Source organism: Alexandromys fortis, unplaced genomic scaffold, assembly GCF_014885135.2.
Source record: "Alexandromys fortis isolate MF-2015 unplaced genomic scaffold, M_Fortis_MF-2015_v1.1 scaffold_208, whole genome shotgun sequence".
Classification (NCBI taxonomy): Eukaryota; Metazoa; Chordata; class Mammalia; order Rodentia; family Cricetidae; genus Alexandromys; species Alexandromys fortis.
This window is the reverse complement of record NW_026068082.1, coordinates 723,035-740,161: the sequence shown is the minus strand read 5'-3', so window position 1 is coordinate 740,161 and position 17,127 is coordinate 723,035. Positions and strand designations below refer to the sequence as shown.

The following is a 17,127-nucleotide window of genomic DNA, read 5'->3' as shown; positions in this document are numbered from 1 at the left end:
CATAACTCCTTTCATTGGTCCTTAGCTCTAAAGCCAGAACCACACAACTTGAAGCTTCCAAGTTCTGCTGTTTACTGGGTCTGGAATATGACCCTCTCATCCAGTTGCATCTTTACCAGCTTTCTGTCCTTCACTGCCTAAGCTCGACTGTCCTGAAGCTTGCTCTGTAGGTCAGGCTGGCCTCAAACTCAAAGATTCACCATCCTCTGCCTTCCCAGTGCTGGGACTAAGGGTGTGCCCCACCATACCCAGCTCTAAGCTTTTCTTCATTTCTTTTTTACAAGTCTGAAGCTTAAGTGGGCAGGATTTTGCTTCGAGATCATCACTCCCTTTATTCAATTTCTTAATCCATTTATCTTCTTGAACAGAAGAGTAAGTTTTGTTTCACTTTCTGGCGCCCATTCTCTTCTCAAACATTTCCCCTTGTTCAGCTTGCTCCTTCTCATTATATATATTCATTATAGTTACCACTGATATCTACACAACAGAGTCTATACTAGGTTGTTTGGAGATTTCCTTCCTCTGCTAAGGGAATTACCCCAAAATTCTTAGCTTTAGCCTCAGGCAGACTCTTCAGACAAAAGGCAGCCACTTCTTTCACCAAAATACCACAAGAACAACTTCTAGGCAACATATTAAATTCTTCTCCTCTGAAACTTCTTGATCCAACCCTGGAGAGTTCATCAAATCACACTCAGCACCACTGTCTTCCATGCTCCTATGAGTATGGCCTATTAATCAATGCTTAAATCATTCCACTTCTTTCATGACACAATGCTATGGGAAAATGCTCTTGTACACTGTAAAGATTTGTCACTCATATTGGTTTAATAAAATGCTGATTGACCAGTAGTCAGGCAGGAGGTATAGGCACAACAATCAGACTAGGAGAATTCTGGGAAGAGGAAATGCAGAGACACAGTTACCAGCCAGATGCAGAGGAAATAAGATGAGAATGCCTCACTGAGAAAAGTACCAAGTCACCTGGCTAAACATAGATAGAATTATGGGTTAATTTAAGTTGTAAGGGCTAGTTAATAATAAGCCTGAGGGGGCTGGAGAGATGGCTCAGTGGTTAAGAGCATTGCCTGCTCTTCCAAAGGTCCTGAGTTCAATTCCCGGCAACCACATGGTGGCTCACAACCATCTGTAAAGAGGTCTGGTGCCCTCTTCCGGCCTGCAGGCATACACACAGACAGATTATTGTATACATAATAAATAAATAAAATAAATATTAAAAAAATAATAAGCCTGAGCTAAGAAGCCTAACAGTTTATAATTAATATAAGCCTCTGTGTGTTTCTTTGGGACTGAACAGCTATGGGACCAGGTGGGACAGAAATATCTGTCTACAAATGATCTCCAAACCTTTGGCAAGAATTTCCACAGATAGCCTGAGAAAGCTAGACAGACAAGAACAGAGTTAAGAACAGCTTCTTGGTAACTGTCTTTTCTCTGGTAGGCTCTGTTTCTGGCTGTGAACAGAGAAGTAGCTCCTTTAAGAGAGGCTTCCTGACTCAGTGACTCAGCATGAGCAACAGAAACCACATGGTGGCTCTTTTAAGAGGTTGCCACTAACACTTAAATGGTGTTTATGAGCAGCTGGCATCAGGCTTCTTGATGGTGGAATGGACCTTGAAACTCCACAGAGTTGTGGCATTAAACATGGCTCCCACCAGTACCTCCACCATGAAGCTAAACTCTTAGAAAGCTAAGAAATGGGGTGGATGCAGCCATCAAAGCAACACCTTTAATCCTAGCCATGGCACTTAGCAGATTAAAGACTCATTGGTCAGAAAAAGATAGATATATACAGTAAAGACAGATTCGGATGAGAAAAAACTCTAAATGGTTTACAGTGTGTTTAAAAATATATGTAGGCTTGGGAGAGAAAAAATAGAGAAAGTCCTTTAAAAAAAGGAAATAGAGTAATTGGGTATAGCAGGCAGATCTCTGAGTTCAAGAACAGCCTAGTCTATAGAGTGAGATCCATAGCAGACAAAGATACACAGAGAAGCCCTGTCTCAAAACACCAAAAATTAAAAATAAAAGAAATAGAGTTTTAAGAAAAGCCACAAAAAGATGGAAAATACACAGTGAATCTGAATACTGTATGTTATTGTAGTGTCTTTGAATTGTTTGACTCCTGAGGAAGGAAAAACAGCTGTTAAAAAACATTTGATTATAAATGCTGCTGGATTAAACAAACTTATTTATTTTAAAAATATCTTGACTTCAAAATATAAGCCAAAAGATATTTTACTTTGGTAAAGAGGTTCTGCTTTTGTTTATATGGACAATGAGAGGCCGTGAATTCATTCTGGATTAAGAAAAATAAGGTTTGATCAAGGAAGACTCCCTGAAAAATCTCTGATAGGAGTGGATGGTCCAGATGATCCACCACTTTAGAGTATCTCTGTTTCAGTTTCCTCTGAGTCTTACATCTAGAACAGCTTCAAGACTGCTAGCTGACATGATTCAGTTAGTACTCCAGTCAGGACTTGACCATAATCCTAAATTTTCTTTGGGTCCCCATAAGATTATCAGTGCACCCAATCAACAAGAAGTAGCTTAGAAAACTATACCCACATTCCCCCAAAATGGATTATGGATGTTTGTCTTTGTTTAGCATGTTGGTTACAAGTTGTTACAGAATGGTCAGAATGGTCAGAAAAAAAAAAAAAAACTAAGTAAAGGAAATTAGGACCAGGGTTCTTGTTTTGGAAAGAAAAAGGAGAAATGTTTTGGGATAATGATGGAGGAATTACTTTCATTGGTTAATAAAGAAACTGCCTTGGCCCATTTGATAGGCCAGCCCTTAGGTAGGTGGAGTAGACAGAACAGAATGCTGGGAGGAAGTGAGGCAATCGCCATGCCTCTTCTCTCCAGGGCAGACACGATGAAGCTCCAGCCCAAGATGGATGTACACTACAATATTCCTGGTAAGACACCACCTCGTGGTGCTACCCAGATTATTAGATATGGGTTAAAGCAAGATATGAGAGTTAGCCAGTAAGAGACTAGAGCTAATGGGCCAAGCAGTGTTTAAATGAATACAATTTATGTGTTGTTAATTTGGATGTAAAGCTAACCATGCGGGAGCCGGGTGGGACGAAAAACAGGCCTGCCCGCAGCTCCTTCTACAGGATAAAGCTCTTGTGTACTGTAAATATTTGTCATATGTATTGGTCTAATAAAACACTGATTGATCATTAGTGAGGCAGGAAGTATAGGTGGGGCAATCAGAGTATGATAATTCTGGGGAGAGAAAATACAGAGACACAGTCACCAGCCAGATACAGAGGAAGTAAGATGAGAATGAATACCTTACTGATAAAAGTTATCAAGCCACGTGGCTAAATGTAGATAAGAATTATAAATAGATTTAAGTTGTAGAGACTATAATAATTAACCTGTTACTAATAATAAACCTGAACTAAGAGCCAAACAGTTGATAAATAATTTAAGCCTCTGTGTGTTTCTTTGGGATTGAATGACCGTGGGATGAGGCAGGACAGAAACTTCTGTCTACAACCCAAAGTACCAATGTACATATTATTCCAAATAATATTGTGGTCAGGCCTATCACAGTCCCTAGTATTATCTTCTTAGGGTTTTTATTGCTGTGAAGAGATAACGTGACCACAGCAAGTCTTATAACGAAAACATTTAATTGGAGTGACTCACAGTTTCAGAGATTCACTTTATTATCATCACGGCAGGGAGCATGGTGGCATGCAGGCAGAGGCGGTGCTAGAGCTGAGACTCCTGCATCTTGCAGGCCACAGGAAGTTGACTGACTGTCACACTGAGGGAAGCTTGAGCAAAAGATACCTCAAAGTCCACCCCTACAGTGACACACTTCCTCCAATAAGGCCATACCTCCTAATAGGGCCACTCCCTTTGGGGACCATTTTCTTTCAAACTACCACAAGGATCTTTCATATAGTTTTCCATAATGATCCCAATAACTTGCATTCTTGTCCCAGTGTGTAAGAGCTTCATTTTTGTCAGGTCCTTGTCAGCATTTGCTGGTTTTGTCCTTTGGATAGTGGGTCTTCTAACATGAAGAAGTGACACATCATTGTGGGTTTGAGTTTTCATTTTCCTGAGGGGTAGTAGTGTGCCCAGCACTTCCCTCTGGCCATCTGTGGGGATCTGCCTTTCTTTAAGAGCGGAACCTGGAGAATACCGGAGTGGTATGGACTGCTCATCTTCTGACAGGTAGTGTTTTATTCGTGCCTATGGATGTGTGTGTGGGGGGAATGAGGGGTGGAAAAGGACAGCATTCATGAAGCACCTGTATCATAGGCACTGTGCCAGAGAGTGACGTGTGGACTGCTGGGTTCATAATCTGGCTGTCACATCCTCCCTGACAAATATGGACATGTTATTAAGAGAGGATAAAAACAATACCTGTGTGTTCTGCATGGTGAGGGTTAAATTCATGAGAAGCATTAGGATGGGTGTTATGAGCAGAAACTTCACATCTATGGAAGGGGTGAGAGGCAAAGCGATAGACTGGAAAGTGAAAACACATTGGCATAGTGAAGTCAGAGGTGGGGCTTCCTGTCTGTGATTCCAGCACACAGGAGGCTCGGGCAGGATTGCTGTGAGTTCAAGGGTCAGCCTGGGCTCTAAGGTAAGACCCTGTCTCAAAGCATGGAATAATATGCTATAGGCAAATAATCAAGCATGAGGATTTTATCTAGGATCCCTGAACCTCACATAAGATGCATGATAGTGCATGCCTGGCACCCCAGTCTTGGGGGTCCCTGAGGCTCGTTGGCCAGCCGGCTTAGCTGATAGCTTCAGGTTCAGTGAGAGATTCTGGGAAGACTCCCCGAGTCACCGTGGATCTCCACATGTATATACATCTATACAAACTGTGTTTAAATACAGCACTTATAAACACATTTTAATTAAAAACAAATAAACTAATGAATAAATAAATAGCCAAGTTTAAAATTGTTCAACAAGAACAATGGATAAAATTCATTATTTTATAAGCAATCTTTTTTCATTTCCTAAATTTACATGAATTGTAAAATCCCACCAACTGTAAAAACTGAAACAAAAGCTTAATTTTCTGTTTTGTTTTTTGAACAGGGTCTTGCATTTTGTCCAAATGAACTCATGGTAATCTCCTACCTCAGAATCTCTTGTACAGGGATTATTGGTATGAGCCAACATACTTTACCTTGTACTTGAATTTTTTAGAAAATTATTTTCCGCATGTAGTTGTTTTGCCTGTTCTCTGCACTACATGTATGCAGTACCTCTGGTGGCCAGAAGAGTGCATCAACTCCCCTGGAATTGGAGTTAAAGACAGTTGTGAGCAGCCTGGTGCCTGGAATCTAATTCAGGACATCTGAGACTCTAGACCACGCGTCATTTCTCCCGGCCCCAGTGTTTGAATTTGAATTCTTAAATGATTGACTGGAAAAAAAAAAACAAGCCAGAAACAAATTAAATTAGGATATAATGTCTACAAGATCTGGGCTAATGAGGAGAGACAGAGAAGGACTTGGAAAGATCTGCCTTTGTTCCCTTGTTGGAGCCACTAGCTGCTGTACTTGGTATGCCATCGAGTCCTCCTAACTGCCCCAAGGCAGCTGACTCTTCCTGCGCACAAGTGAGCAGAGGCTCAGGAAGGGGGCGATTTGTCTAACTAGGCAGCTGTGGAGTCCAGATGTGAGCCTGACTGTTCAGGAAGGAAGCTCCTCTGTGGATCAAGAGCTGAAGGAGCAGGAAATGAGGGTCACCAATTGTGAATGTCACTTAATAAGATTTATTCCTCAGGTGGACATACTTCTGCTGTGCTAACTGAACTGGCATGGGATGGGCCAGCAGCTCTTGGGTCAGAGCAGTGTAGGAGGCTGACAACCTAAATTGGAGCAACTTGCCAGAATTTTGCCAGAAATTGCCACCTCTTGAGGTCACCATGAGGAGAAGACACAGGAAATATGGTATCAGCCCAGTAGAATGAGAAAAACCTACTGTCACCAAAACCGTATTTTTTGGGGAGTTGGAGAAATAGCTCAGTGGTTAAGAATATGTAGTGTGTTCGATTCCCAGCACCCATGGCAGGCAGCTCACAACAACTTTTAACTCCATCTTCAGGGGATCTGATGCCCTTTTCTAGTCCCCGTGAGCAGCTGTATTCTTATACACATATCAACTCCACCATCCCAGACACACACTTACCATTTAATCAAGAAAATAAATCTTCAGAAATCTCACATTTTTGATGCCAAATATGAGCACGTATTTTCAGAGAGTGAGCCGGTGCTCCATCAAGTGAGCCAGGGCTCCAGAGAGTGAGCTGGGGCTCCATCAGGTTCACTGAAAGACTAATCATTGCTGGACCACAAGTCATGGGAATATGGGGAAGAACGGCACAAGTTAGTTACGTATCATTGTGTGACATTAGGTCAAACCAGGCATCTTAGAGCAAGATGCATTCTTTCCTTTTCCTTTAAGTGCTCAGGACTCACTACTACTGAGCTATATTCTCTGGCCGCTTTTTACTTTTGGCCTTGAGATGTGATCCACTAAGTTGCTCAGGCTGGCCTTGAACTGACTCTGTAGTTCAGATAAACTTTGAATTTGCAATTTTCCCTTAGCCCCTAGGGTAGTTGGAATGACAGATCCGGGCCAGGAAGTCCTGGGAAGGTCTTTCTCTGTAATTTCCCCTGCCTTCCCCTCCCTCCCTCCCTCCCTCCCTCCCTCCCTCCCTCCCTCCCTCCCTCCCTCCCTCACTTTCCTTTCTGCTCTTTTCATGTTCCCCGCCCCCAGACAGGGTCTCATTATGTGGTCTTGACTGGTTTTCAACTTGCTATGTAGACCAAGGTGTTCTTGAACATACAACACACCTGCTTTCTTTCATCTGCCCATGGCTGAGCTTACAGGTGCACATCATCACGTCTAGCAAGATGTATTTATAAACTCACAGCATGTGTGATCAGGGTCTATGCAAGGCTGAACACCAATAGCCAGTCAGTACTGGGCTCTCCCTGAGGCAGGACTGGGGAAGGATTTGCAGTTAAGGTCATAGGATGTTGATAGCGTCCAGCGCCTTGAAGTCTTAACCAACTGAGGCAACATTCAGGTTTTCTGCTGACTGGCACTTGGAAGTCACTCAGTTTCTGGTTAGGTGTCCCTCCCTGTTTGGTACCTTATCCCACAGTGGCTTGCTTCTTCAAAGTCAACAAAAGATGATGTCTTCTAGCAAGATGAGTGGTGCTGTCTTTTATCACGTAGCCACACATATATTCAAGAGCATCCTCTTGTTTCTGCCGTGGTTTGTTGGGTGGAAGGTGGAAGGCCCATACTCAAGGCAAAAGGGTTGGGGGAGGGTGCTGGCCCCAGGAGGAGGGATCAAGGAGGCTACCAACATCTGCCCACCCTACAGATGTGCCTCTTGCATGCTATCAGAAAAGGATTATGGGAAGCTGGCTAGCGAGTGGCTCAGGGTGTGGAGCCTCTGGTGTCTTGGGCTTTCTCATTCTGAGGAACAGGCAATCCCTTCTGAGTCTCTTTCAGGAGAACTTCCCGAAGGAGGTGGGACAGACAGGGCTATCTGACACCAGGAGAGAAGCAGTTTGACAGACTAGGTCGATTTATGCGAGACCTCTGGGAGGTGCTATTGAGGTGGGAATGGGAAGAGTGAAGTTTCCCAAGCTGGTTGTGGTGACCCTTGTCCCCAATCCAGCACTCAAGGAACTAAGGCTGGAAGACTGTAATGAAGCTAATTCGGGCTAAATAGTGAGCTCCAGGCCAACTTAAGCTGCAGGGTGAGACCTTTTCTCAAAAGGGGAGGGTCTCGCTGGGCAGTGGTGGCACACACCTTTAATCCCAGCACTTGGGAGGAAGAGGCAGGAGGATCTCTGTGAATTCAAGGTCAGCCTGATCTACAAAGAGAGTTCCAGGTCAACCAGAGCTGTTACACCAGAGAAACCCTGCCTCAAAACAATGAGAGAGAGAGAGAGAAGGAGAGCGAGAGCGAGAGCGAGAGCGAGAGCGAGAGCGAGAGAGAGAGAGAGAGAGAGAGAGAGAGAGAGAGAGAGAGGGGCTTTGTCCGTTCATTGGCTGTAGGACCCTGTTATTGAAGGAAGGTGGCACTGTCCCTCTCCTGCAGGTGTGGCAGTGTGGAGGGAAGATTGAGATCTTACCCTGCTCCCGGGTCGGGCACCTGGAGAGATCCCACAAGCCCTATGCCTTGGACCCAGCGATTCCCCTGCGGCGGAACGCTCTGCGGGTGGCTGAAATCTGGATGGACAAACACAAATACATGGTCTACTTGGCCTGGAACATTCCTCTCGAGGTTGGTCATGCACTGAACAGAAGGAAAAATAAAAGAGGAGGAGGTGGCAGTAACGGTGGGGGATGAGAAGGGAGGGGACAAACGAAGCATCCTAGGCTTGGTGGAGTAAGGTACGGTCCCCAGTGTGACTACAGTTCGCAGTCGGATGGACATATGACCCTGTGTCCAGGTACTAGATGTATTCAATTTTAAAGGTGGGGGTCTTCACAGTATCTGAAGCTGGCATAGAGCTCATGGTAATCCTGCCTCAGTTTCCTCAGTGACAGGAATATAAGTCTGAGCCCGCATACTGGCTCATATATGAGTTCTTTAGCCATCAGAGTGCACCTCCAGGATGTTTTGTGGATGAGGAAGCCCAGAGACAAAGAGAGGTGGAAAGAAATGGTTGGAGATAACACTGGTGCAGACAGTGAGGAGCAGAGACAAAACTCAGACATGTCTGCCTTCCAGATTCCGTGTTCTTCACTTGATAGTGAGAAGTGTTGAACAAAGGGCCTTTTTGTCCTCCATCTTCCTCTGAAATAGGGACTGTGTAGCCCCCACTGGCTTTGAGGAGGACCCTGGGTCTCTGACCCTCCTACCTCCACTTCCTAAGGGCCAGGAGTGTAAGCATGTGCCACCACACTTGGTTTCATGCAGTGCTGGGGATCGAACCCAGGGCTTCATGCATGCAAGGCTAGCATTCTCCTCACAGAGCAACATACCCAGGTCCAGGCATTTGCTCTCTTAAGAGGGCATGCATAGGGCAGTGGCATGGATGTATGGGAGGAGGTTCTGTAGTGTTGTTGGGTTCACATGAAAGGGGGTGCTTTGAGCTGAGCCCACTTTATCCCAGCTGCCTGAGGCTGTGCTCTGTTTTCTCCCTGACCTCTGGATCCTGCTTGTTGAGATGCGCTTGGCTCACAGAGACCGGCCACCTCATTGGCAAACTCCTCTTCATCCATCACAGGAGAAGTCTGGGGAGTCTCCAGAAAGCTGGGGAAGCCGTGGGATTAGCCTAGAAGGCAAGCGTAGAGACCAGGAGCGGGGTGTGGCTCAGGAACCACTAGATCGGGAGAAGATAAAATGTGCAGAAATTCCTGAACCTCCTTCAGAGTTCAAAGTCATCAAAGTGGTTACTAAGATGTCAGCAGGCTCCTGCAGTTAGCTCCTGTAGGGAGAGGGAGTCTCCCGGTGTTCAGGCTCGCAGGCCTGGAGGGCAAATGAGCCCCCTCCCCATCATCCTTGGCTTTCTATCTCAGCAGCTTGGCATTCCGGTTGTGTTGAGCTATAAAGGAAGTTCCCTAGGCCAATGAACTGAGTACCCTCAGAAACAGACCTCACAAAAATTCTGGAAAGATGGTAGATACACACAGTTTCCACATTTTCTTCTCTGTCTGCCTCCCTTCATGGTGGTTCCTCGCAAGCAACACTTCCGCAAAGTTCCCGTCACAGGCTGAAGCGTGGTACCGGAAGTTTCGTTTAAGTATTTTCTGGCCATTGTATTTTATATATCTTTGGTGCCAGTGGCATCTCAAAACAGGAGAGATCAGTGATGAGCAATCAGCTTGAGTGGCCCCCACACAGGCTCTGTGAGGAGAAGAAGCTAGGCGGGGCACCCAGGGCTCCAGGCTTCTGCTTTCCCTGTGAATATGAGTATCAAGGTCACCTCTAGGTTCCGAGAAAACAGCCAGTGCCCACATGGTCCACAGCAACTGATGGGGTCAAGGGTGTTTTGAAGTCTAATGAGCATATGCCAACCCGTATTTTCTCTTCAGAACTCTGGGATCGACTACGGAGACATTTCTTCCAGAAAGGCACTCCGGGAGAAACTGAAATGCAAAACCTTTGACTGGTACCTGAAAACTGTCTACCCGCTCCTGACACCAATGCCCAACATCGTCTTCTATGGAAGGGTATGCGCTGAAAGCCACAGCTCAGATTAGAACTGTTTCATTGTAGAAAGACAAGGCTTGAAACCCAAAGCAGTCAAGGGGTCAAACCCATCCGGCCCAAGTCCATTCTTCCTTCTTGGTCCTGAGAGGCTTCCTTTCTTCTCTTTCTTCCCAACATCTTGTTCTTTTTCTCCTCCACCTCTGTTCCCTTTGCAAATGCATCCCTTGCTTGACCCTCTTAGTTCCCCATCCCACGGTTGCCCACCCACCTCTGAAATGGGCAGGATCAGATCGCCCTCTGCTGGTTGTGTTTGCTGTCCTCCCGTGGTATAACCCAAACCACAGGGCCTGGAGTGTCTCCTTTCTATATTTCTTTTCCAACAGTGTGGTTGTATTTTCTCCTTTAGATGAAAAATTCCTTGGATGACAGCATTTGCTTGAACCGAGGACCTGTTCCAGACAACTCCCTCCAAATGAAACCATGTCGTGAGTCCAGTGCACAGGTATCTCTTCACTGGCCTCCCTGTCCAGGTAGTGGGTGTGTGCAGGCTCAGAGAACCTATGCCATGGGTTAGAGTGTCTGTACTGTTGAAGGGTGGGGAAGGCGGGAGATGAGCATTCTGGGTAATGTGTAAGCATGTCTTGTTCATTCAAAAACTACAACAGTGACAGGCAGGCCCACAGGGGCAGGGAGGACAGGCAGAAGGGCTCTGCTGGTGACATTCATCCTCCTGGTGATAGTCTTATGGGCAGTCTCCCCCATCACCTCTTCCCCTCTAAGCTTGTGGCTCTGCCATTCATTCTTCTGATGTGTGCCTTGGACATTGGACAAGCAAGCCCGCCTATGCTCCTGCAGAAGGAAGCAGGCCAGAGAAGAGAGGGGGAAGGAAGTTCCCTTGCCTGTTGGCATAGACACGACACCAAGTGGAGGGTGTCTTTAGGGAACTCAGTCACTGAGAATGCAGAACAGTTGGAACCCTGAGTCACAAAGACCCATCCAAGCTTACTGAAGGTCTGTATCAGGTTAGGGATTTGAAGGAAGGCTGCTTCCCTGTGGCCAGCATCACTTGGGCTTCTATTGGTGGTGTCTTAACTTCAGTTGAGAGAGTTCTTCAAAGGTAAGTCCTGTCCATCATCCATGCAAGTCATGATTCTTTTAGAATCAAGTTCATCAGCTTTTCATCACTGTGGTAGAATACCTGTGATTGACAACATAGAATCGAAAGATTTATTTTGGATCAAGGTACCAGTCCATGGTTGGTTGGCTCCAATGCCGTGGGCCTCTGGTGAGGCAGAAAATCATATTTCAGTTGCTATCAGGGATGCAAGCATAGGAGGAGGTCGGGGAGAGACTAGGGACAAGATGCAATTCCTAAGAACATGTTCTCAGTTCTCCTCCGACTAGTCCTCTTCCGTAACAGCATCATCAAATTATGAATCCACAAAGGAGACGGTGAATCCATTGATTAGATCGGCATGCCCAGGACCCAGTCATCTCTCAGTGATTGGATCCACTAACTGGCCATCAACCATCCAACCTATGAGCCTTAGGAAGGGCATGTTAGAGCCCAGCCATCATAGAGCTCTGGGAGCAAGGAAAGTGGGCTGAGTTGCCCTTTCTTGTGTCTGCCCTTCTTGCTAGAATGTGCTAGGCCTGGTGGGTAAGGCAGTGAGCCCGGTGTCCCAGGCTCTTCTTGCTCTCCCGATGGCTAGGCCACCCATCTTCACGTCTTCCCCAACACCCTGAAGTTTCTATGCCCATGTATAGGGAGTAAACCTTGAAACTGGCCGTGAAGTCGCATCTCCTGAACACAAAACAATGGTTGAGTAGGAAAAATACTTAAGACTGCTGCATCTCCAGAGGACTCGAACTCAAATCCTACCCTAGGCGCTTTTAGAATGGTCCCAGCCCTCTCTTTAACTAGCTAGGCTTTCTAGTGTACAGTTTACTGACTGAGGCCTCCCCCGCTGACTGGGCCCAGCACAGTGTCCTTGCTCTGTTGTAGAATGTGTACTACCTCCTTTCTGGGGAATTCTATGTGGGGGAACTCATTGCAAAAAAAGACGTCCATGAACAGTACTGCCTGATGGACTCTGGCCTCGGGGAGGACCCCACATTGGAGCTGTGTTTGGAGGCAGCGAAAAGAGGACAGCACATCTTTTGGGATTTTCAGCAGGTGAGTAGCTTAGGTTTGAAAGGGCAGCTATGCTAATGCAGCATGAAAGATCCAGGTTTGCTTGTATCTGTTGTGCTTTACGAAAATGACTTTGTGCGCTAGTGGGTAGGGAGAAAAGTGCCCACACACATGTGCATACACACACACACACACACACACACACACACCCCAACAAAACTCCCCCAATCATCTCAGGATTTGTTGTACCACCGTCTTGTTCGTGCGTGTTGTTACCTCATGGGTGATAGTTTCTGATCCATCAGAGGGGCACTTCATGAAGATTGCCTGGCCGTGGTTCGTCCTTAAGACAACAGAATACTTTGCATCAATGGAACTGGCTGTGAAACTGGGTCTCATTTATTACAGAGGAGTGGTTAAAAGAGAAAAATGCTTCCAATTGCTGTGCTTCCAAAGAGTATGGGTTCAACCAGGTATCGTCACTTTTAGAAAGTTCCTACCCTTTCTGAAGCTAGTTTTCCTTATGTATAAAATGGAGACAATAAAGATCTACTTTATGGGATTAAGAGAGATAACATGTGACAAGCATTTGGCTCATGCCCAGCAAACAGGAACATTTGATTCATATGAGTCACTGCCTATAATTTTATTAGTAATAAGTACAAGACTTAGAAGCACTGGATGGAAACATGTAAAAGCCCTTCCTTCAGTTGAATGCACACCTATAACCCTAACACTCTAGAGGCAGAGACAGGAAGATTACCAAGAGCTCAAGGCCAGCCTGGTCTACCTGGTGTGTTCAAGGGCTATACAGCGAAACCCTTCTCAATGAACAAAGTTCCTCCTTTGACATCAGCATTGAGTGACCACAACAGAGTGGAGAAAATTTGCCAGAAGTCCTGTGACTCCTCCCCATTCACTCCTCTGTTTCTATTCAGAAAATGGCAGGCCTCCCATGGCATATCAAGCTGTAATAAGACTAAGCACCTCCCCTTGCATTAAGACTGGGCAAGGCAACCCAATATGGGGAATGGGGTCCCAAAAGCCAGCAAGAGAATCAGAGACAACCTCTGCTCCCACTGTTAGGAGTCCCACAACTGTCACATGTACGCAGAGTGCCTAGGTCAGTCCCACGCAGGCTTCCTCGTTGTTGGTTTGGAGCTCCTTCCTTCGAGGGCAGGTTGGTTGATTCTGTGGGTTTTCTTGTGATGACCTTGACCCCTTCTGGCTCCTACTCCTTCCTCTCTCTCTTCAGCGGAATTCCCTGATCTCAGCCTAATGTTTGACCGTGGCTCTCTGCATCTGTTTCCTTTAGTTGCTGCATGAAGCCTCTCTGATGACTTTTGGGTGGGCTAGGCACCGATCTATGAGTATAGCAGAATATTATTAGGTATCATCCCATTGACACTTTTTTTCCCCTTCCAGTCATGTTTGAGTCTGTCCTGCCTCTGGGATGTGCTGGGGTAAGGGTGGCACAGAGATTGTAGGAGTGTCCAACCAATGACTGGTCTAGCCTGAGACCCATGTCAGGAGAGTGAGCTCACCCCTGACACTGCCTGGAGCCAGACACCTAGGATAGAACCAAACATGACTGCTTTTGCTTTGTTTTTAAGAGTTTGCTGTCAGCTATGGAAATCCCTTTGGGGAAAAGCATGTGAAAAACAACTTCAGAGGTTTTACAGTCTCCCTGAACTCTAATATAGATTTTGAGGAGGAGGGAGGAGAGAAGGAGGAGGGGTGGGGAAAAAAGAGAGGTGAGGAGGAACACTCTAGTGATACTGAGGAGTTGCTGGGGAAGTGGTTCTGAGACTAGGAGCTAGGACACAAGAGTAGGGAAGGACTTCCTACCAGGCCAGTGGGTTTAGGGGCCCTGCAAGAACACACTGTCATGGCTTCTCTAGGCAATGGGAGTCACCAGGCCCAGCATGTGGCAGGTCTAGTGTACCATGGGATTTTAAACCCTTAATGGACTTGTTACTTCATGTACAAGTCTAACAATGCTGACTCATTAATTTTATCAGGTCTTTTATGGCTTAATAAATTGAATTTCCTTACCCACTGAAGACTATGTTCATAAATCACTCCCAGTATTTAATTTTAAATTTAATGACCCTTAATCTCCTAAGTGTTTACAGAGTACAATCTGAACATGAAGTCACAAATTCAATTATTCGATGACACATCTTAAAATTGGCATGACAATGTTAATTAGTAAGATGTTAACTTTTCTTAAACAGTGCATTCGTCCTGGTAGCATTCTTTGGGAATGTGTTGAGTTTCCTTAAAACTTTGAGTTTTATGACAAAGCTTCTGGAATTAAAAATACTGTTTGTCCTAACGAAATAAGTATTAAGTATTCAAACATTTGAAAAGTTGTCTTCCCAAGAGGATTTTGGAAGATGGCTGTATTATTAGTGACTTTTCTCAGTATTGTGCCAAAATGTTTGACAAAAGTAGCTTAAGGCAGGAAGGGTGTCCTTTGGCTCATGGTTTGAGGGTGTACAGTCCGCCATGGTGAAGAAGGCAATGCTAATGCAGGAATCTGGTGAGTACTGCCTTCTCCCTTTTCCCCTCTTTATTCAGCCTCAGATCCCAGCTCAGGGGATGGTGCCATCCAAATTTAGCATGGGTCTTCCTTGGTTAACTTTCCTGAAGACACCCAAGAGTGTATCTCCCTAGGTGATTCCAAACCTAGTGAGGTCAACGGGAAGATAAGTCATTGTGTCTCCTACTCATTGAGGTTGACTAAAGAAGAGATGCTTTTATCTGAGTGGAAGGCCTGGCCTGCAGGACAACAGGACATTTCTGTCTGCCACTCTGAGGCTGAATCCATTCTGTTTATGACCTCTGTGACAAGAACTCAGCAAGTTAAAGAGGAAGGTGATTGGGTGGTTCCTGGCCTAATGCTTAACGCTAAGTTCATTTGAGCCAATTCCTTCTTTCCAGTCCTTTCCTATCCATGTTAGGTCCTAGAAACAGAAATGTTCAGATATAAGAATGATATTGTGTTGGATGCCCAGGATCTTCTACACCCTATTTACTTTGTAGACCCAACTAACAAATTGCTCTACCAAAAAGTTCCCAAAGAACTGAGAGGCAGCTGTGGTTATTTGCTCTGTTTACTTCTGCTCTCATGAGTCTGAGTCTTGAGTCATTCAGAGGAGGCTGTGACCTCTGAGGAGCACAAGGGAGCCAGTGTCGGCGACTTAGAACAGACCCTTTCCAGGAGAGGATCGTTCTTGAGACACATGGGCATTCATGTGAGAAGCCTGGCATCTGGAGCAAAGCTGCGGAGGGAGGGTGAGGTGAAGAGGGCAACACAAGGCCCAGTGGGGGCTTCTGGAGGTGGTAGGAGGAGCAGATGGCACCAGTGACTGAGGGGTGCAAGGGGCAGCGTCCAAGGGATGTGTGAAGTGAAGAAGAGAGGACGCCCTTGGAAAGAGGAGGAGTATAAAGGGAAGGGTCTGGCAGTGCACACGGACTACCAGGTTTCCAATTGCTCAGCTGTGGCCATGAGAAAGGAACTGAGTGGGGCAAGAGAGGCTGAAGGAGAAAAAGAAGGATCAGCTTCCCTCCTTCCCTTCCTCCCTTTTCCCCTCCCTCCCTCCCGAATAAGGATGGGGTACATAAAGGTGGCCTTAGATCCACCATACGACTTTCGTGTATCTGGCAGAGGCCCCTCAAGGAACAGTGACCCCAATTCCAGCCTTCACGTGACTTCTAAATCCATTTTAGAGACATGGAAATCAGACTCAGAAAGGTCATGGAAGTTGTCCAAGGTCCCGGGGTGTGTATATGGGAAGTGAGGTCTCTACCTCAATTCTGCATTAATGCCCAATGAACGGTGATGGGAGGGTACCACTCAGAGGGGTGAGGTAAATGGGCTGAGACTCCTGTGCTATTTCTGCCCCCTCTGTGAAGATGGAGGGGACAACAGGAAGAGTGGAGGGGTTCTGTGGGCTCAAGGGTGGGGAAGTTCAAAGTCGGGCAAGTGGCAGAGGGATATCTCATGCAGGATACCGCCATGATTCCCAGCTGAGCTCAGGGCTGGGCTTTTACCCCTGCGAGACACCATAGCTACAGCTGCCAAGCTTGTACACACAGCTGGGCAGAGATCTGTAGGCAGGCTAACTCTACTCTTTGCTTCTCTTTCTCCAGCTGGGCGAGCAGATGTGCTGCCCAGGAGGATACATAAACACCTTGATTTGTCTCTTCCATCTAGGGAAAACCCATCAGAAACAGGAATACTGCACGGTGTTTGGAGATCAGGAAGGACCTCTCAGGTCCCTACAAGCTTGCATTAGTGAACTGTACCCAACAAATATGGAAAATACAACATATAGGCAGAAACTGGGGTCACTAATAGCCAGTGAGCCCCAGAGATGTGGATTTGGGGGGCCTGTTTCTAAGGGTGGAATGGTGCCTAGCCACAGTGCTTTTCCATACTGGGGAAGGAGGAGAGACAAATGTGGTTGTCTGCTGTGACTTCAGCATGCCGTTCACAGAGGTGAGGCTTGAGCACACGTGGGAGTGTCTGCTGGGGAGAGCAAAGGAAACTCGGAAGCCTAGTCCCCAGCTTGCCTTGAGAGATCGTGATATGCATCGAGCGCCATTCTGGGAAACGTCTCAAAATAGCCAGCATCGTCTGCCTGCGCTGTGGAGCCAGTGAGAGGGATGAAAGTTGATCTGTGGTTCCCGCCAACGTTGTTTAGCCTTCACTCCCGACAGCTACTACCACCGCCTGGCCCCCACCTCCTCCCTGGTCATCTGTTCCCCTCCCCAGACTGTGCTG

The 17,127-nt window shown here is 46.3% G+C and overlaps 1 protein-coding gene across 1 annotated transcript in view; it reads left to right on the top strand.

Annotated features, from left to right (window-relative positions):
- Positions 1 to 16,698, top strand: part of Galnt8 (polypeptide N-acetylgalactosaminyltransferase 8) — a 35,801-nt gene extending 19,103 nt beyond the window's left edge. The window contains exons 7-11 of the mRNA XM_050122024.1: positions 8,141 to 8,326; positions 10,084 to 10,221; positions 10,608 to 10,703; positions 12,207 to 12,377; positions 16,558 to 16,698. Coding sequence (XP_049977981.1) covers positions 8,141 to 8,326; positions 10,084 to 10,221; positions 10,608 to 10,703; positions 12,207 to 12,377; positions 16,558 to 16,698 — 732 coding nt within the window. The remainder of the gene's footprint in view (positions 1 to 8,140; positions 8,327 to 10,083; positions 10,222 to 10,607; positions 10,704 to 12,206; positions 12,378 to 16,557) is intronic.
- The last annotated feature ends 429 nt before the right edge of the window (positions 16,699 to 17,127 follow it).